Source organism: Trichoplax adhaerens, genomic scaffold, assembly GCF_000150275.1.
Source record: "Trichoplax adhaerens TRIADscaffold_14 genomic scaffold, whole genome shotgun sequence".
In the NCBI taxonomy this organism is placed as follows: Eukaryota; Metazoa; Placozoa; class Uniplacotomia; order Trichoplacea; family Trichoplacidae; genus Trichoplax; species Trichoplax adhaerens.
In genome coordinates this window covers 953,207-974,217 of record NW_002060956.1, presented here as the reverse complement: position 1 = coordinate 974,217, position 21,011 = coordinate 953,207, and the positions used below count along the sequence as shown (strand labels likewise).

At 33.2% G+C, this 21,011-nt stretch overlaps 3 protein-coding genes across 3 annotated transcripts in view; 1 reads left to right on the top strand and 2 right to left on the bottom strand.

The window, feature by feature from the left end:
* Nucleotides 1-548: 548 nt before the first annotated feature.
* Nucleotides 549-2,671, bottom strand: TRIADDRAFT_60218 (uncharacterized protein; the record flags this gene model as incomplete). The annotated part of the gene is made up of 4 exons (XM_002116154.1): nucleotides 549-565; nucleotides 909-1,488; nucleotides 1,889-1,997; nucleotides 2,520-2,671. 4 exons carry the CDS (start codon nucleotides 2,669-2,671, stop codon nucleotides 549-551), a joined length of 858 nt encoding a protein of 285 aa, XP_002116190.1.
* Nucleotides 2,672-8,060: 5,389 nt separating this feature from the next.
* TRIADDRAFT_30641 (uncharacterized protein) lies at nucleotides 8,061-10,096 on the top strand (the record flags this gene model as incomplete). Its single annotated transcript, XM_002116246.1, has 4 exons — nucleotides 8,061-8,364; nucleotides 8,928-9,233; nucleotides 9,365-9,679; nucleotides 9,783-10,096. Coding segments are annotated over 4 exons (1,239 nt in total), but the record flags the coding sequence as incomplete, so codon positions are not given.
* A 2,947-nt stretch (nucleotides 10,097-13,043) lies between these two features.
* Nucleotides 13,044-21,011, bottom strand: part of TRIADDRAFT_60216 (uncharacterized protein) — a gene marked incomplete at both ends in the record, with an annotated part of 8,900 nt that continues 932 nt past the window's right edge. The window contains 15 exons of the mRNA XM_002116153.1: nucleotides 13,044-13,118; nucleotides 13,260-13,358; nucleotides 13,430-13,509; nucleotides 13,581-13,642; nucleotides 13,736-16,733; nucleotides 16,849-17,049; nucleotides 17,121-17,577; nucleotides 17,660-17,911; nucleotides 17,998-18,173; nucleotides 18,421-19,394; nucleotides 19,604-19,762; nucleotides 19,884-19,958; nucleotides 20,057-20,098; nucleotides 20,228-20,285; nucleotides 20,656-20,718. Of these exons, the coding sequence (XP_002116189.1) occupies nucleotides 13,044-13,118; nucleotides 13,260-13,358; nucleotides 13,430-13,509; nucleotides 13,581-13,642; nucleotides 13,736-16,733; nucleotides 16,849-17,049; nucleotides 17,121-17,577; nucleotides 17,660-17,911; nucleotides 17,998-18,173; nucleotides 18,421-19,394; nucleotides 19,604-19,762; nucleotides 19,884-19,958; nucleotides 20,057-20,098; nucleotides 20,228-20,285; nucleotides 20,656-20,718 (5,771 nt within the window). The remainder of the gene's footprint in view (nucleotides 13,119-13,259; nucleotides 13,359-13,429; nucleotides 13,510-13,580; nucleotides 13,643-13,735; nucleotides 16,734-16,848; nucleotides 17,050-17,120; nucleotides 17,578-17,659; nucleotides 17,912-17,997; nucleotides 18,174-18,420; nucleotides 19,395-19,603; nucleotides 19,763-19,883; nucleotides 19,959-20,056; nucleotides 20,099-20,227; nucleotides 20,286-20,655; nucleotides 20,719-21,011) is intronic.

Sequence of the window (21,011 nt, the reverse complement as noted above, 5' to 3'; positions counted from 1 at the left end):
CAAAATATTATTAGAGAAATAGATATAATCTTTTTTTATAACTGAATACAAATGTGTGCGTGTGACCGAAATATTGAGATGATACTGAATTAATTAAACTTTAAAGTTCAAATTTTAAATAATCTTTTTATTTTGATTTTTTCCTGATAACATGAATAAATATACAATAACAGATATTAATCTTCAATTATTTAAATGCAACTGATTAACAACTGGTAAATATTAACCTAACAACGTAAGAAACTAGTCATAATCTCTATACCAATCTAAATGTGATGATAATTAATAGAAATGATCATAGTAAAATATGCTAATAAGAATGCTAATTATTGCAGAAGAATCTATATTACCGTTCACTGTATTTTATTTATAATTCTGGTTTGAGTTATAATAGTAGCAAAAATTATTTAGAAGTTGTAAAACGCTTACAGTAAGTTACTTTAGAACTTAAAATTGTATTTATTATCATTAAGATTCTATAATAAAGGTGATATCTTGTTTTATACGGGTAGCAAATGATTAGTCTTAATACACCGTAGTTCTAGACATCAGGCCTTAATTTGTCCTGAAAAATTTGTTTCAGAATTAGTTATTAAATATAAGATGCATATTCATCGTTGTAAAAGTAAAACAAAATAATTCTTAATCTATCCAGAGTAGCAAAAAGATACTGTCGTCAAGTAATTTAAAAGCGATCGTAATGATAAATAATCATGCAAATATTAATCGTTACGATTCTATTGGTTGAGACAACTAGATTTATCACTAGTATTTTTTTCATGGTGATAGCAAAAGGAAAATAGTATCGCATAAACATTTGCCAAATCCTTTATAAGGTAACTTTAAAGATATCCAGTAAAGTCGTGGAGGAAAATCACGCAATACTTAATCATCGTGGCTTGACTTACTAGAACGACTGGATCTTGAAGCAGCTGATTTTGCTGATTTTACAGAGCTTGCAGATTTAATGGATTTAGCAGAACTAGCTGATTTAACTGATTTGGCCGATGCTGAACTTTTAGGCCGAAACTCTTCTGTAGTTGGAGTAGAAGCTTTCTTTTCTTGACTCTTATCACTACTTTCTGTAGCATTTGCAGTAATCGTAGCGTTGGCATCTGATTCTGTTGATATTACTGGTGTCGCTTCCTCAGCTTCAGCGGACACTTCAGGGGTTTTAGGCTTTTCTAAGGATTTCTCCTGCTGGTCTTGAGTTGCATTTTGATCTTCAGTAATAGCTTCATTAATTTCTTCATCTTGAGCAGCTTTACTAGCATCTTGATCGGCTGCATTGCTACTGTCAGCTTGTTCAGTTACTTTGCTTTTGTCATCATCATGACTATCATCATCTGATTTTGACGGGCTTTCGTCCGAAGCCGATGGATCTTTCTTATTTGTGCGCTTGCCTTTAGCCACTTGCTGCGCTAATACATCCTTAGGAAATCGAGTTATATTTTCCATAAATTGTTGGTTTTTCCTCCAGTCATCATCCTAGTATAGTAATAGAATATTTCATTCGAAGGTTTAACAAGCATTAGAGAATGCTTTAACGCACCGGTCTTTATCATAAGAGGCTTATAGCTGCATAAGATTTTATAGTTCATACAGCATAGTGTGCATTTATCAATTATCAGTAAAAATAGAACTTTGCTTTGCATCTGCATGGTAGACTATAAATGCATATTGCAAATTACTGCAACGTTAAACTTGTTGTATATTATATTTATTTTGCTACATCTCGTACTATGAAAGTAGCAGAATACTTTATCTCAAGAAGTAACTAAAGTTAGATGATTTTATTGCTATAATTGTATCTAGCAATGGAATACTCGATTACGAAAAAACTAAAATTAGATGCTGTTTCATAAAATATAAAAAAACAAAATCTTACCCAAGCTTGATGCTTATAGTGCGGTTCTTTAGCAGATATTCTCTTTAATATCTGCTGATTTTCACTCGTAACACGCAACATATCACGTTGTCTTTTTATTTTGTTCAAGCTAAAATGGAATTATTAATTGACATTAATACGTATTCAACGCAATACTACTTTTCACTACATTTTAGTAATAGACTAAAATAATTACTAATATTCCAGAAACATTTTTTTTATCGTCTATAAACATCTATCACCATCTTTAGTACTATGAATATATTCTTGTTACGCATCACTAAGTTATATTAAACACTTAAGTTGCAACTGTTTAATAAGCCTGGACAGTTTTACGTTGTTTAATAATATGTTGCGAGTGCGGATGCAAACGAAGTTGCTGTTACAATATGAGAATAATTTTATACATTTCAATTATACTATGGCATAATATTGTTGAGTCTTTATGCAGTCTTCCATGCTGTGCAATAAAATAATGAAAGTATTCTTACCAAGGGGTACTAGAACTTGTATTTGCTTGGTTATGAAATAATGATTAGACATATTTTACTAATAAGTATATTACTATAAACTATTTCCAAACGTAAACAACACGAAATAAAATATGTTGGCCTTCCTCTCTTTTAGTTACCTTTTATGATCATAACTATTGACGTTATCGATTCTTCCTCTGGTTCTCATAATACCAGACATCTTCTCTAGCAATAAACGATTGTCTTTTTCGATTTCAGCTAAACGTTCTTCTTCTGTTTGGATTTTTTTCAATTTGGTATGTAAATGCATGTATGTTTGCGGAGGCTTGTTATTTACAACAGATTTTGCTTTCTGCAACTAAATATTGGAATGCATGTAAAAAGCAAAATGCAAAGAGTTTTATTAGATTAATTTGAATTTTTTGTTTTATACATACTATAACAAGGGTAAATTTGAAAATATAGAACTTAAATGGTTTTCAATAAAATATTAATAACTGTAATAATAATTCAGGTACTTTTTTCACTTTATTGTTGAAATTGCAATCAACCGTACAATGCTAGATTTTTAATCTATTCAAGTCAGAAAATCATGTTATAGCATTATTATTTCTCGTTATGATAGTTAATTAATATTTTATTGAGAAAGAAAGGGGAATTTAAAGAGTATATATGGGTGTACTGACGAAAACTTAAACACACTTCACTTCCATTAATACTGCGTTTTGAGTTGAATACTACAATTGCCATTTATCTCTCTCTATACGTCGAAAGGCAATAATCATCCAACTACTGATTAGATTGACAAAGGTCAAAGAAACAGATCTTACGATAACTCTAAATATTAGACATTATTTTAAACTTTTCAATTTCGCGATATATGAGTATATTTATATGGTAGTTTATCTGTATCTAGAAATGCTGAATTGTTGCATTAATAGATATGGAATTAGAAAATATTTTCATAGAAACAAATTCAAATTTGAAGGGAATTAAACTATTTCAAATAGATGAAATAGGTTGGAGTCTTGTTGAAAATGAAGCTATTTAGGAAGATATTATCAGTTAAGATTTATTTTCTTACGCTCTACAGAATTTGGATTTTATTACTTTCAAACTATAAACTTTAGCAACTATATTTAGATGCTGTAGCTTCTAATCTAATTGCGTTGGAAGTTTATCATTAAAACGAGATCCTTTTATCAAAATTTACTACTGTACTTATGGTCAATCTGCTTTGATAAGCAACTACGAAACGAGTATGATTTTATATCAATCTTAAGATTTTTTTATTTGAGCTTTTTACTTGGGCGTTGCAGTTTATAATTTTCCATCTCGCAATAAGCGGAATTGGTAAAACGTTATTCATTGCTAAACAGGATGGTTGATTTATATATTTCGTTAATGATCAACTTAGAAGTATCATTGAAAAACTGATTTTAGAGTATGATTTTGGGGTAAAATGATGTGATTCTTTAATCAATCATAAGATTGTTTATCAGTATGTTGTTAAAAAGTTGGGGCATACATTAATGATATCATTGTAATGCTTTATTACTGATCATCGATCGACATGTTTACTTGGTAGCTAATGTATTAGCGCTATCAGTACTCATTAATATGATTTAACAGTTGAGTGGCTATATTTCTTTACACCAAATATGTTATACTGTATTTAACTGTACAAATAGATTATATTTATAAAGGTGGAAACGGATGATTAAATTCATTCTCTATATTCTTATGTAATAGCGATTGATTATTTATTGGAATCATCAAATGCAGAAAAATTTTATTTTCACCAACTAGCTCAAAATTATAACTAGTGTGTAGTTTGAGAGCCAAGAAATATGGAAAGTAAATCAAATTTTAGAGAAAAGAATAGTTAACCAGTTAATTAAATGGGTAATGAAGGCTTGTTAATTAATATTAGTGCGCCTATTTGTCTACTGTGTATTAGAATGAAGTCTTTGTGTTGTACTAAAATGGACGGTAAATAACTGGACTTTTAGCTACATGTATATTCTAAATTATAAGGATATAGAAAAAAATATGACATAAAAGTTGTATTACACCGAAGTGAAAGAATCCATCCCTTACATAGTATAACGTTGGATCTAGATTATGTGTTGATGGATTAAAGTTCAAACGATTTCAAGTACTAGGATTTTTTATGAGATTTAAGTTTATTATAAAATCATACTTACTTTCCTTCGATGAATGTCGTAACTACTTTCGTCCCAACGTTTTTGTAGTATCTTACTAGAAGAAGGATTAATCGATTGATAGCTTCGGTGCATTTTGTTATAGGGTTGAGGGTTAATTGATTAATTTTAGAAATAGCAAGAAGGAATTAAAGACGTTGCTTCGATTAATTGATGAATATTTTCTATTTCAATGGAGAATGTGATCGACTTTTTCCTATTTTGTTATTTTTGTGTTTGGTAATAATGAAATCAAAAATCCGGAATAGCTGCTTCAATCTATTCTCGGGAAAATTAAATCTTTTCAATTTAGTCTTGCTCCTCTGCTGAATGCTCACTGATAGATAGTTGCCAAATACCTATACCAAAATGATTCTAATCTGCAACTATACTGAATTATCTTATATACGTGTTGACTAGAACTTTTCAAAAGTGTAGAAATGATGATATTACTATTGAGTTGTCAACTTATACTCGAGTAGCTAAACAGCTTTGTAGAATATAGTAGTAATTCATTAGCTCTTATTCGTTAATGGATGGTCAGCGAACTGTATTGACGATGTTGTTGTTGCCTAGATACAGTCGCTGCGGGTTACCTAGATACCACACACCGTTGATTTCTGAACCTGCTCAGCGATGCCACGGACAGACTGCAGGATTAGAAGTTGTGCTTCTGTAGCTAAACATCTACGTACAGTATCTCCATTTCATTTCCTATATGGTGCAGCTTCTTATAGTGTTCTCTTTTGGGTACATTTATATGCAGCACAGAACTGTACATCAGAACAATCCTAAATTAGAGTAGTATCTTGCGATATACAGTATGTGATAGGCAAAAGCTCCTGTTATTGCGTTGCCTTATATATTGATAGTAAGATCATATAACGATTTCCATTTTTCCCTCATATGGAACGGTATGATATAATCATTGACACTGGTAGAAGCCACGCTCGTTATACAGTGCTTCGCGTACACGATATAGACTGGATATGCATGTATTTGTCCTTTTTACTTTACATTATCATCACTGTCTCTTCGTACTGAGTATATTATATGCATATCACTTACCGGTATCCGATTATCGCATATACGCTTATTACTGCACTTATTTTAGAATACTGTATTCTGATCATGATAACATATAGACAAATTCAATTTTCAAACGTTGCTTTCCTGTAATCTGGACAGATACAGCAAATTCTTCTTCTTATTATTTTAGTTAATTATACGGTATACAATTATATAATTTTCGTTTATAGTGCTGCTGTGGTACTATAATATACATGACAGTAATAAACACGCAGTGCGTGCTGTTTTCTCTCTTTTCCTGCTGTAACTAAACATTTCAATTTTATTTCATACTGTTATCGTTTCGCTCTAGTATATATATATATCTTTTAGCTTCACGCTACGGTACTCTAGTTAAGACCTTGGCATCGAGTAGCATCCTGATGCGTTCTTTTAAACTGTTTTATTCCTTCCTATCCAAATAGATAACGATGTAAGAAACAAACATTAATCACTAAAGTTGCCTAAAATCGATATGTAAGAACTCCTTTATGGCACACAGTGCCTGGTATTAAGTACTCGTTGCAATACCAAGTAAACCTGCTAAGTTACAATAACCATTACTAAATTACAACACGCTTCTTATAATGTTCTCTTTGAGTACATTTATAATTTGGCTCATCAGCAGAGTCCTAAATTAGAGTAATATCTTGCGATATGTAATTGGCTATAGTTTCTGTCGTTACGTTGCCGTATGCTGATAGCATAATCATACGACGATTTTCATTTTTCCTTTACATGGAACGGCATAAGATAATCGTTGATAATATTAATCTGGCCAAGTTTCAGTATAAATAAAGGGGATGGGGATAGATTTGATCATTTCTCTTCTCTTAGTTATAGAATGTTGAGACATATGGCTGGCTACAAACGACAAAGATTGACCTTTTTGTTATGCTATGATTGAATATAGTATAGAATGAAGAAGATATGACGATGTTATGTTTAGTACTAACGTTATTATATATCACCGTTGCGCAAAATAGACAAAAATGGCTAGCAAGGATTGTTAGTACAATTTATAATGTCAAATCTTTACAGGCGAGTAAGAGTGGATAGTAATCGTTAATTAATATACTGCACGTACACTATATGCAGTAACGGTACCTTTCTACATGAAGATATTTCATAGATCACGTAACTGCCAATATGAACTATGTGACCATCCTTCAACTAGTGGGGTAGATTAAGCTAAGCAAACAAGCAATATCTCTTTACTACTACAGGCAAAAGACTGCATGGATATTTTAAGATATTAACTGCATGTTGAACTTTGATGACAATTCATTAATTTAGCTTGTAGTCATATACAATATAATGATGATTGCAAATTTACGATATATGTAGGAGTATATGAAAGTACACTAAGGTCTGGTATTTATTTTGCTTTATCTCTATGGCAGCAACAAGCAGTAGAAATGTCGCGACTACTACCATGGTATATCTAGTAGTCTATGCTACTACCAATGATCTTAAGAGCAACGTCTATTATTGCACGTGCGGATCACCATCGGTTACTGCTTTCAAGTTTTAATCCTGTCAATGTTCAGTACACATTTTAAATCTGCTCAATGGCCAGATTGAACTCGGCTTTCTTGTTAATTTGTAAAAGACCTAGTGAAATTCTGATGACAAATGGCGTAAACTTTCGTGTGTGTAGGAAGAAACAACGAATTACTCTCAAGATGATGTCTAGATAATAATGAAACTTCTTTTCAAAGGGTTCAGCAGTTATTCTCTTAAGGTGAACAACAATTTCTCGATGAATCCGCTGTGCAGAATAAAATTATGTCAGTATCTCATTATTCACGCATTTAACCCTAAAGCAACAAAATAATAACACCATAGTATTGGTATTAGCCTACACAAATATTTTCAGAAAATAAACACCTCATTATATTTACTGCTTCTGTTTTAGAAAGGATCGTATACTATAGTGATGAGCAAGGCTTGATACTAGGGTTTAAATCTACCACTGGAAATCGCTTTATATGAAAAACATTGCACCAACACCACCCAATGGTAATCGTAAATAATTGCGTGTAGGTATAAAAGATAGGCAAGACCAGGCAATTTCAGCAAATTTATTCCCTTCATAAATCTTCGAATTGATATCGCGATATAGACCTTGCAAACTAATTTCAAGATTACAGAATATTTAATTCCAAATTTGTGCAAAATGATTATTCTCGGATATTTCTATCTTTTATCTTGCTTTTTCACCGGTACTTTTTTATCGGAAGGTACAAATATTGCATCACTTTCACCATATGACGAAATTGTGGTAGCTATAATTCTTTATCAAACTTTCAGCATGATACTACTTGCGACAGTTGTTACTTATTTTGCAGTTAGTACGGCACTTAATATCCAATAGTAATTTATACTCACTTAATTACATTTTTGGCGTTACCTACTGTAGTTCCGATACGTTTAGTTCATGGTTGTAATCTAAGCGAAGGCCGATTGGAGATCTTTTATCAAAATCGATGGGGAACCATTTGTGATGATAAATTCGATATAGTAGCTGCTCATATCGCTTGCAGACAATTAGGATATAGTCAGGCTGAACGTTTCAAATGCTGTGGCTATTTTGGTCAGGGCAATGGAAGAATTTGGATGGACAATCTAGTCTGTCATGGCAATGAATCCTCTCTTCATGAGTGTTCTCATAATGGCTGGTCTATACACAATTGTAACCATCAAGAAGATGTTGGCATAATATGTATTAGTAAGTTTAAAGAAAATATTATTCTCATAAACCTGATAGATCGTAATATATTTTATACAGTTTCCACCTTTTTTTCTTACAATACGGGTATAATTCAATGACCAGAAGATACCTCCACTAATCGAAATCAAGCAGCTTCAGGTAGGGCAGTCATGCTAAATTTTTACCTAATATACTGATTTGAGTTTAATTTAATTTAAAATATTCTACAATTGTCATTATCTGTACACTACACATAACTATCAATTACGCAAATATAAGTGCATAAGTTCTCGAGATACCTTCTATCTACATATCTTACTACTATAGCATCAATTTCAGGAATACGTTCATGTACCTATCAGTAAATTCATCATTCATATGCATTTCACGGAACATTCCCGATACATTTTGAAAAATCATGCTAATTTTCGTTATTCGTATTCGAGATCATATTTTGGGATACGTTAAAATGTGTGGGGTAGCTAATTTTGTGTTTTTGCTTTTGCTATTTCTATCCATCAATTATGCGTTTACAATCAATTGTGCGGTACCTTCCATCTTTGTGGTCAAATCAATCATAGAGATCCAATTACGACTACAAAATGGGAAGACACATTATGAAGGACGTTTAGAAATATTAAATAACGGAGAGTGGGGAACTGTTTGTAGCGATTATTTTGATGAATTGGCTGCTAATGTGGCATGCAGGCAACTCGGCTACGTTGGGGCTTTGGACTACGCTTGTTGCGCAAGATTTGGTTTGGGTGGAGGACCGATATGGCTTGATGATATACGCTGTAACGGATCGGAAAGATCATTAATCGAATGCTCTATGAGACCGTTTAGCTGTTCAGATTGTGATCATTTTCAAGATGTAGGATTAATATGTAACCCAAGGAGGCAATCTGGTAAGGCTGTATAATAGCAACGCACATTGATTTTAGCTAAATATTAGAGAAATACTTTCGAAATGTTCGAATAATTAGTATTAACTTTATCTAACTTTATTCGCTCTTAGGCAAAAAAATTCGATTAGTCGGCAGCAATGACACACAAACTGGTCGCCTTGAAATCTACGCTAATAATCAATGGGGAACAGTTTGTGATGATCTCTTTCAAGTTGATGAAGCTGGTGTAGCATGCCGTGAATTAGGTTACGCTAATGCTAAAGCTGTACATTCAGCTTCTGAATTTGGATCAGGTACAGGTCCAATTTGGCTTGATAATGTGTTCTGTCAGGGAAATGAAACTTCCTTGCTGGATTGTTCATATAAAGCGCTGGGTAGACATGATTGTAGCCATAGCGAAGACGTGGGAATCAGTTGCTTTGCTGGTATAATTGTTTCTATAGTCTATAAGCTCTGACTTTCTTAGCGATATATGGCTAATAGTTATCCTTAAATTCTCTTTACTATTTGATATACGTACGATAATAGTAAATCCTGATATTCGCTTGGCTAATGGTGGAAGCTTCTACGGACGTATAGAAATCAAATACAACAATGTTTGGGGAACGTTATGTGATAATCATTTTGATATTCGAGATGCCAAAGTGATTTGTCGACAGCTTGGATTTATGGAAGCCCACCGAATTCAATCATATGGCCCAGGAACTGGGCCTATTTATATAGATGAACTTAATTGCAGAGGCTACGAATCAAATATATTCCAATGCTCACATAATGGGTTTGAAAAGCACAACTGTTATCATCGGCAGGATGTTGGAGTTGAATGTTTGCCATGTATGTAACGGACTAGAGTAAAGGGGATGGCTCGGATTTACTAGCAGAAAAATGATAGTGTTATCTTTGATTACTGTCCTACTTTTATCGACATCCCAATGACACAATCCGATAACTTAATTTGCAATCTTACTAATAATTGATCTTTTTACCTTAGCAATGCCATATATGACTTTTACCAATTGACGAACTATTAACTAACTGTTCTACTGTACTTTTTTACATTGTTAGCTGTTCAGTCCGGTATTAGCAACATAAATTGTACTTTCCAGTATGATTTTTGTGGCTGGAAGTACTCTATTAATGCCACCTTTAACTGGACTCGCCACAGAGGAAAAACAAGTTCCGTCAAAACTGGGCCAACATTTGATCATACTTCGAACACAAAGAAAGGTTGTTATGCTCATAAATGTGTAAATTTTAGTACGATACAGTAAATATTGCATATACGCGTATGATGTCACTAGGGATTAAATTATCTTTATGAAATACTGTGTCTTGAGAATTCGGATAAATTATAGTTTAGAAGAATTATATTAGTATTTCTTTAAAGCTAAGAAGACTTGCAGTTTATAAGGCTATCACTGCAAATTTTCTATAGAAAGTAAATTGTACAGTACAATCGATATAATCAGGCTAATTTTAGGAAATATTATGTCTATAAATTGCACTATGGTATTTGAATGATTATGATTATTGCTGATAAAAGACTCGTAGTGTGATATATATGCTATCATTATGCAAATTAGTGTCCGATATTTTATCAGTGATACAAGATTAACTAGTTTAAATGGAAATCGTGTGGTGTACTGTAGGATATTATGCTTATATCGAGGCATCCGGACGTAATCAAAATGACACTGCCATATTAATGACCGATGCCTTCGAACTTATTGGCAATTACTGCTTTTCATTATGGTATAATGCTAATGGGAAAACGATTGGTAGCTTAATTATCAAAGATCATCAAACTGTTAAAGTGCATTATTCTCGGAACAGGAAAAATATTTGGAGAAAGGTCCAATTTTCGCTGGGATACGGTAGTCATCTGGTCAGCAAAGTTTTTTTTTACAAAATCAATGAGTCTTTTGAAGAAATATTAACAGATTATAGTTTACTGCTTTTAGCTACAAATTCTTGGTGTGAGAGGTAAGGGATATCGAGGCGACTTAGCGATAGATGATATTAAAATTCGGGAAGGTTTATGTCGTAAGTCATCTTTCTAAGCTTTTCTACTTTGTAATTCTATAAGCAATCCGGACCAATAATAGTGCAGTAAAGACTTAACTGTTATATTTTCACAAACGGAGAATATTTTATTTTGTTGATTGAACTGAACGTAATATTATAGCTACTCTCAAATGCAAAGACCATCCGTGCATTTATGGTACTTGTCGGCCACAACGGAATGGGTTTAACTGCCGATGTTGGTCAGGATATCAAGGAAAATTGTGCGATTTCAAGAGGCGATAGCATATCCAAGTATAGTCATATTCCGTTCTGATTTAAAGATGGCTTTGATATAGAATATGGTTTATTCGTTCATACTAATGACAACTGAATTATTCTATTTCTTCTTACTGTTAGTTAATAGGAATAACTTCAGTATGGATACACTCGTACGACAATCGTTTGATGCTTATATTTGAGTGATTTACTAAACTAGTATGGTTGTAAATGCAGTTTTATTAATTTACGTAAATCAATAAAAGAGATAACAATAACTGGTGTATACAATCGTTAATCCTAATAGGAAAACTAATATGAATTATTATAATCTATTTACTATAAGATTGCATAAGATTGCATGTTAACGTACCGGTAATTGTTTAAATTCTGGAATAAAAGGTTAAAATAGTACAGTATTACGGTTGTCTACGAAGTTGGTCATACCTTCACTGTAAAATTGGATAAATTTAATGGACTTGGATTACAATACAATTTTCAAGCACAATAAAATGTTATACTTTAACTGTGATCGCAAGTGTGTATTTTCATTTGAATAATCTATGGAATGATTATGACCAATTAGGGTCTGTGTTAGACAATACGTATAAGAGCGAATGCAAAGGATAATTTTGAGCAAGGAATAATACGGTATTAATTAACTTTATATTTTTACTATATACTAATACGCGTATACCTATGTTGACCTATTTCAGATAGAGCAATACCTACTAGCCTAAATTTTGCTATAAGACGTTCAACGTAAATCAGCACATATCAAGCCACTGTCCAGATTTACTTTTCCTTTTATTGCCATGTTTAAATTCTTCACTTTTTAGTTCGCGTATAAAGTTAAAAATTAAAGCAAACTATGGCACAAGTTACATCGCACTGAATATATAATACAATAAATAAGACTGCATACATATAAAACGTTAACATTTTCCTTTTTGTTCGGAACACGCTTGATGAGTCAATCAATAATCGATGCAAATAGACCAGCAGTATGACACCTAAAAATTTGATGAACTTTTCTTATAGCTGTTCTGACACTGCAAAAAAACTATATTATTTGAAAATAATCATATTAATGCAACATCAGGTATGAGTATTTCATTCGGAATATACGAACTAACTACCCATGCCATAAGACTAACTTTCAATGACCAAAGTTCTATGTATACAAAGTAATTACACAATATACAAGAAAGCAGAAAATTTATCTTTCGAAACCTTTGAATTGGCAATTATTAGTACTATATACACAATACATCAATTTTTCGTTGAATAGACGATTTCGGTCGCTTTGAAGAATACATCTCAATATCTCAGAAACATTTCTTTTGTAGACCAATAAAACTTTACTATGATACCGTTTCTTCAGAAGTAGCTCTGAATTTTTTCGAATCTTGGAAATCTTCAGCTTCGTTGTCCTATTATACCAATTCATCTCAGCATCAATCATTTTATTATTTCGTATAGACAATGAATACAACGTATACGCAAACTTTAACCTACATTTTCATAATTTGCTAACAGTTTATTATATTCTCCATGGTAAAAATCAAAAACTTCGTCGCAATCCTGGAAGGATACATAAAAGCCGATATTAAACTTAAATTTAATCCCCTAAAATCTTATAACTCTGGGTAGCTATATTATTTCGGCGGAATATTGCAACAAATACGACAAGTCAATACGATAATGATGGTGTTATTAACTAACTTTGCGAATAGCGTGATCTGGCGGATTATAAAGATGACAGTTCGTCTTTATTAACTCCATATCATCATTAAAATCTCTATAATTTCCGTAAGCACCACTCTAGATAGCATAAAATATCAATTAAATCAATCCCAATATTAATATTACTAATACAAATTCCAGTGCATTACCTCAAGCTTCTTTCTAATAGTGCTGAAATCCATAGGATTTGTGATAACATCGTAATATCCGGGGGCATGATTTTCTTCCACTATGGCGGAAAAATTGCAAAATAACGTTGAAAAGAAAAGAATAAACAAGATAATAGCGACTTTAATTTACCTGGTTTTAAAAACCAAGACGCTGCAGTATATGTCTTTTTGGGTCTTCCACTACCTTTAAATCTACATATACGGTGGAGTATACTACAAAAATAAAATTTCATCAGAATCTACGCCAAATAACATTAATTCATCAGCCTTTTAATAGTTCTTTACTTGAAAGCAGCTTTTATCCACTTCTGTTCTACTCCTAATGAATTCAGGCTTCGTTTATTTGAAATTTCAATTTTTCTTTTACGTTTCGAATTTTTCTTTCTTTTGAGGATTGTTTTAAAATCATCGACATGGTTTGATTTATTAACAGCGATTTCATTCGAATTAATATCCATATGACCATTGCTAGAATCTTTTACAACATCCGCTTTATCTGAACTATCCAAATCATTTCCATTATCGTTGTTGCTTGTACCAGGCGAACAGTTATCGACATTACTTCGTTTATCATCTTCAAGAATATCTATAGGTAAAACTTTATTGGCTACAGTTGATATATCTCGGATCATTATATTATCAGGAAAATCTTTCAAGTTTTTTGTTTCTTCAACTCTAATCAATTCATTTTCGGAGAATAACGTATTTCGAAAATTTCCATAAATTTGATTGTTATTAAATTGAGACGATCCATTATCAATACTTTGATGATTCGAGTTTACAGCGATATTGTACATCGAATCAGATATCGCCGACTGGTCATCACTGGTAAGGATATCTTCAGAGTCCGTACTTTCAGTTGGCACTTCGTCTACTGTCTCTAATTTATTATCGAGAGGTAACTCGTTAGCATATATTGATACATCGGAAGATTCATTATTGTTCTCCATTTCAATTTCTGAATTACTAAATGTATGTACGATTGTTTCAGATTTCCTCAGCAAATCGTTCGATACATCATTTGCATCTATATCGACAGTATTTGGGCTAGTGCTTCTTATATTTTCATGATCAAAGTCCGTAACATTTGCAAAGGAATCGAGAGATACAACATTCAAAATATTCGTGGATTGATTTTCCGATGTAGATTTATTTGATTCGCAGACTTTAACATTCGTATTTTTAGCTTCTTTTCCGGAATTAACTTCGCTAGTCGTTTGATTGTTATCAACAAGACTAGCAACTTCAGTTCCCAAGTTTAAGATCTTACCTGTAACATTGTTACCTATCTCAGAACCTGCAATTAAATTAGCAGTCTCAGACTTATCAGCGGTTAGTCTTGTCTCATCGTAATTTAGTGCTGTACAGCTAGAGTTGATGGTAATACTATTTGTCAAACTAGCATTGCTATCCATGTTCTCTTCTTTGGAATTAAATATTTTGGTATTTGAACCAATGTTAGTAATTTCAGTTCTTCGATTACTAATTCCAAAATCCATAAAACTTATTACATCAGAAACAGAAGTCGAGTTTGCATCGGAGACAGTATCTTTTTTTAAAGATTCTTCAGAAATCGAGTTTTCAACAACGTAAGTCCTTTGAGCCAGTTCATTCCTTGATTCAGGTTTGACCACTCGGGCGACATCTGTAAAATTGCCTAAATTCGATTCAATCTTAGATTTCTCCACTTGTGGTACATTGTAGTTTGCATTATTCACTGTCCTCATTGCATCCTCTTGGATATTTAATTTAGCACGAAATTTAGTATTTTTAAAACTATCGACTGCAGTTATTTCAGTGCTAACGCTTCTCAAGGGTAACTCATCAAAGTTGGAATATGATGAAACACTAACTATTTTGGGACTTGATCCACTATTTCGCGTCTCGAACGAGACAGAGTCTATCTTCTCAGTTGCAATATCTGCTTGTTTAACATTATCATTGTCTCCACGTAATGTGGAAGACATAATGCTACATTCGGTGACGTTAGAATCCTCTATCTGTACGGTTTTCTTGTCCAAGTATTTACTGTCATCTGGCTTAATACCCGTAGTTTCATCTTTAAACTTTGCGTTATCAGCGTTATCATCTTCTAACTTTGCTTCGACCAAATTAGCACTCACTTTGGTCATTAGATTTTCCTTTCCACCAGACTCAATTTCCAGATTTGTAGTGTTATCTAAAACTTTGTCTTCTTTTGCATCTATGGTAGCCATTGGTATAACATCAGTATTTCGGACACTTTCTTTAAGCAGATTACCTTCCAAATGTATATCGATATCAGTGTAGACTTCGCTGCTAGTACCTTTGTTGAAGTCTGCATCTATCTCTAGGATTCCAACGCTATTTATCTCAGCCTGTGACTCGCTGCTAACGTTGGTAAGGTTTTCAGTAACCACCTCACCTCCTTCACTATCATCTACTTGGGCTGCTAATTCTGCTTCGGTACCTTGAATAACAGCTGGATCTGCTTCACTATCATTCGGCGTGAGATGACTACTATCTCTTACCTCATTGTAATTATTTTTTATCTCAGTCCAACTGGTATTACCAACTTCAGTGTTAGATTCTAGGATAATATCTGTGTCGTCATCTTTTACCTTTACTCCGACTTTCGCTTTGTTCGGATTCTCCATATCAAATTTTGCACCTACAATTACATTAACACTATCGCGTTCGACATAATCTGGTCTTACAGTAACATCTGCGACTTCTCGCTGGGATTGAGAGTTACCAGTTAGTTTTGTTGTAGCCTCTGATTCGTTATAATTACAGCTATCGGTGGCATCTACTTCAGTATCAGTTACATCGATTGACATTGGAACTTCTGAATTATTGTCAGGCATAGAGTCCTCACTGATAGTATCAAAAAGATCAGTATACGTCGTCGCTTTTTCCATGCTTTCCATCTTAATATTTGATTCTGCATGGGCAACATGATGAATTTTACCGCTGCCCACTTCAATTTTTTCAACAACTATTTCGAAATCGTTTGTTACGTCAATTTGTCTAACGTTAGTACTTTCATCAGTAGCTTTAGCCGCAGTAGCTCCAGCGATAGCTTCCGTCATCGATATCGAATTGCCATCACCAGAAACATTTGATAATTCACACTTGTGATTTGACCTATCATCCGTACTTATCACCGATACCATGTCAGCCGTTCCATTGTCCATGACCGCTTCGCCATCATCAATATGTGAAGTTAAATTATAGGATCGATCTTCCTTTAAGTCATCGCTAGTTACCACTGTAGTACCTTTGTCAATTTGATTATTAGATTCTGCATAAGTAAATGAGATAGATTTATCAGTATTTCTATATACAATCTTACACGCATATTGTTATTATTCCGCTATCAAATGTGCATGTTGCGATACAATTGATTACTACTAGACCTGATGTTTCACTTCCATTAGTGCTCATTTCAAAGAAATCCATGCGATCAGTTTCTGTTTGCATCTTCGGAGATTCTGCCTCGTTAGCATTTGAGCTACTTTGCAAGGAGATATCGGAGCAAGTCACTTTTTCGCTAACTTTATGGGATAGCGTAGAACTATCTATACAATAATCATGGTCATCGGTGGCTACCATAATGTCTAAAATTTATAAAATTAACTCAGTACCTCCATGAAAGTAATTATAACTTAATTAATCATATAACTACTACCTTCTTGTAAGTTAGCAGTTCTTTCATTAATATGATCCTTTGATTCGCCGATAGTTTCATCTATAGCATTACTTTCCACTTGGGAGAAAGCTTTCTCTTCCATCATATCATCATTCGAGGAGTCCACAGTTTTTACTGATATTATTCCTCTATTCTCAACGTTTTCGTCGGTACTCTTTGTAACGTTGACTACTGGCGTGCTACTGTCAATTGCGCTTTCTTTCCGCAGATGACAAGTATCAATCTCTAGTTCTTTATTATCTGTTTTTATATTACTAGTGTTATTATTCTTCTTAGCATCGTCAAAGCCACCAATATGGGCGTTTACAGATTTCGAAAATTCTAATCCTAGTTTACTAGTTAAATTCGTCAAAGATGGTTTTGTGGGAGACTGATCTTGTGACTCATCGTGTTCTGCAGATTGCATAGCAAGGGAAGCTATTGTATTCTGCCCATCCTATTTTAAATTAGAGTGTAATCAAGTAGACTATTACAGTTACCATATGTATTTCTAATAACTTCTACAGTATAAATTTTACCTGTTTTTTCGTATTCTTATTGTCAGATTTTCCAAATGGCTGAGTTATATTACCCTGGTTAGTCGTTTCGCTCCGTTTTTGTTGTCTATCTAAAATTCCACGTGTCGTATTTTCTGAGAGACCAGTTGTTTTAGATTTGCTAATCTCTGATAACAATTTAGATGTGGCCTTGGATGAGTTACGTTGCAACGAAGTGCTTAAAATTGTTTTATTTAGACTTTCTGTCAATTTCCTACTTTGATCTTGTAAATTCTATAATAGATTCAGAATTTTAAAGTAGTGTTAATTATCAAGTATAACTTCATAATAGCAATTTGTAATCGATTGACAAGTCATACCCTAATATCTATGGGAACCGTAAATCTAGGCGTAGAATTCAATGCACTATGAGTTATATTTTGACTACCCATTGTAGCAACAACAGAATTAGTCGAATGTTGTTCAGTTGGCGTAGGATTTGAACAAAAAGGAGATGACGTCGAGATAGTTGTTGTTGCAAGGCGATTTTGCTTAGCTACAAAAAATAGATATTTTTAGATTTTTACTTTTAAATTTTTTACACATATTTCTGCTATAAGAAGTTACACGAATGTTTTCTTTAACAAATATGAAGTAAAACAATTAACAATTGATATGGAGCCGGCTTAAACTTATAACAATATTGTTAACAAACTATGAACTAGTTTTACAACACCATTACATGCTCTGCAATTCTATGAGAATAGTATCGCATAAAGTCCATTGATAGGATGCATTAATACCTGTCGTCCTTAATAAGGAGGTAATGTTACTTATTCCTTTTGACTCGGAGACGGCAGTAGTTGGTATTGATGAGGTAGATGTTAATATACCGGTACGATTGACAACGGATACTGAAGTAGAAGAGGTTGTGGCTCCAGAAGCTACAGTAGTAGCTGACTTAACTTTATCAGGTTTGATCATGGCAGGTACTACTAAAGAAATTTTTGATTTGGTAGCTTTTGATCGTTGTCTTGGAAGCTTAACTTTAATTTTAGTCGATGTAGAACCACTAATCGATGATACTGTCGTTTTTATGCTAGCGGAAGCCGTCGTGAGACTAGCAGATGAATTGGTAAAGAATGATTTAGATGTTTTTATATTTGACGGGTATTTTCTATGTTTATTAACTTGCTTTGAAGTTGATTTATTAACTTGCAGTGATGACGAAGGTGAGGCACTACTCGCAGTGGTAGTAGTTGTTGTTACAGTAGTAGTAGAAGAATGGCGATTTTCAATACTTGAGGCAGCAGATGTTAAATTTGAACGTTGTTTTTTGGATGATGGCATCAAATTCTTTCTATTTGTCTCAATAGGTGATATAGATTGAGAAGCAGAAGTTATACTATTACTACGATTTGATTTTTTGTTAATAGTTGCAGTCACTGCTTCACTGGTAACAGGATTCATAATTTGTGCTATGATTTCGCTAGATGGTGATACCACTGCAGTTTGTTTAGATAACTTAGAAGTTAAAGCATGTAAGGACGCCGATTTGGACAGCTTGGAGCGATCACGATTATTACTGTCACTCATAGGCATACGACGCTTACGTTTTACACGAACAGCAGGATTCGATGTGGAATCATTCTTTTCATCAGTGGTACCGTTTGGAGTAATTTTGCTTTGTTTATCCGCAAATGATGGTAGTTCGATAGAGTTATGCGCTCCATTAATATTTAAATCTTGCTTATCACTTTTAGTCAATGAAATGGTTCTATTACGAAATAAAATGTTATATCAAAGACAATAAATTTCATTGAATATTTCTTCAGCAATTTATCCTATAAAAGTACAGCACTAAAAGCAATAACAAATTATAGGCATACAGTAACATACGTATGCACATGCAATGGCATTAGTTACGCCATCTAGTCAAAATTTATTACAAACAAACTCCTTTACAGCTACTACAAAATTACGTACTCGATAGTAGGAGGTCTACCGCTAGCAATCATAAAAGACGTAGTTGCAGCCGCATTAGCAATTGGAGAAAGTACGGTTTGAGGTACAAGACGAGGCACAACTGGTGCGAGACGTCGGCCCTCAGAGAGCCATTCTTCGGAACTGTTTGACCCAGATAATCTAAAAATATGTTAAGCATTAAATATGCAAGTAAAAATAAATACCACAGTAAATCAGTAACAGGTAACTTATTTTCAAAGTCAGATATATCTAAAACTAAAGATTCCATTTTCCAACAAACCTATTAGCGATAGTTGTTAACATATCATCGTTAGCAGCACGACGAAGTTCAGCCCGATATCTTTCAGTAGAAATTCTATCCAAATAATCACAAAAACAATTTTATCAAGGGTAAACTGAAACAAATCAATCCTTTAATGCGTAGGTTTAACAACCTAGGCAGTACATATTTACCCTAGCTGATAACATATATCCTGGAGTAATTGCTTTTTTTCCCTATAAATATCGTAAGTACAACGTGAAAAAGAAAAAAATATATTTCATGTACAGTATTTATGCTGAGTAAGTCAAATAAAATAAGATTACTAGATCTTTCTCTACATTCTATAGCAAACGTCGACATACTTGCACAAATCGCCTTGTGCCCGCAAGGCACTGGTAATGGACGAGTAGGCTTCTAATTCTATAAAAGTAAAGAGAAACTTTGTAATCGATAAGGCAAGGAATGTATGGGAATGAATTAATAATACAAGAGAATCCCATAATTGCATACTGCATTAAGTAAAATTAATTCCTATAATGATAAGAAGAGGATGAGTAAAACCTTCCTATTTGATAACGTATCACGAGAATAAAATCGATGAGCTAAAGGTGTTATTTTTTGATAGAGTATTTGAAGTAGCTACAAAGTCGATCGTATTTCACGTGAATTAAATTAAATTAATCCTTATCTAACGTATTAATAGAATCATGTAAAGTTTATAGACGAACAATAGAAGTGATGAAAATATCTTTTTACCTGCTATGATAAGAATTCAAACATGGATACTAACCTAAGCGCCGTAACACCCGACGTGCCTCGTCACAAGAAACGTCATTCCGATCGTCCACCATAGCTACAAAATAAAGAAAAAAGTGTTAGATTATCATCAAGCAATCTATCTATACGTTTATGATGCTGTAGAATGGCGTTGCAGTATAAAGGGGTATACGCGTGTTTGTTAAAAAAATACTTGTAAGATGTTTTAGAAAAAAATGTTAAATTCCTGATAAAGCGAGGATTGTTAATTGTCATCATGGTCCAGATTGCGGTATAAGCAGTAAAATTGAACAACACTTATCAGTTATTACGATTGATGATCGGTCGATGCAAAAATTTTTCACGATAAGTCTCACCACAAAGATAGTT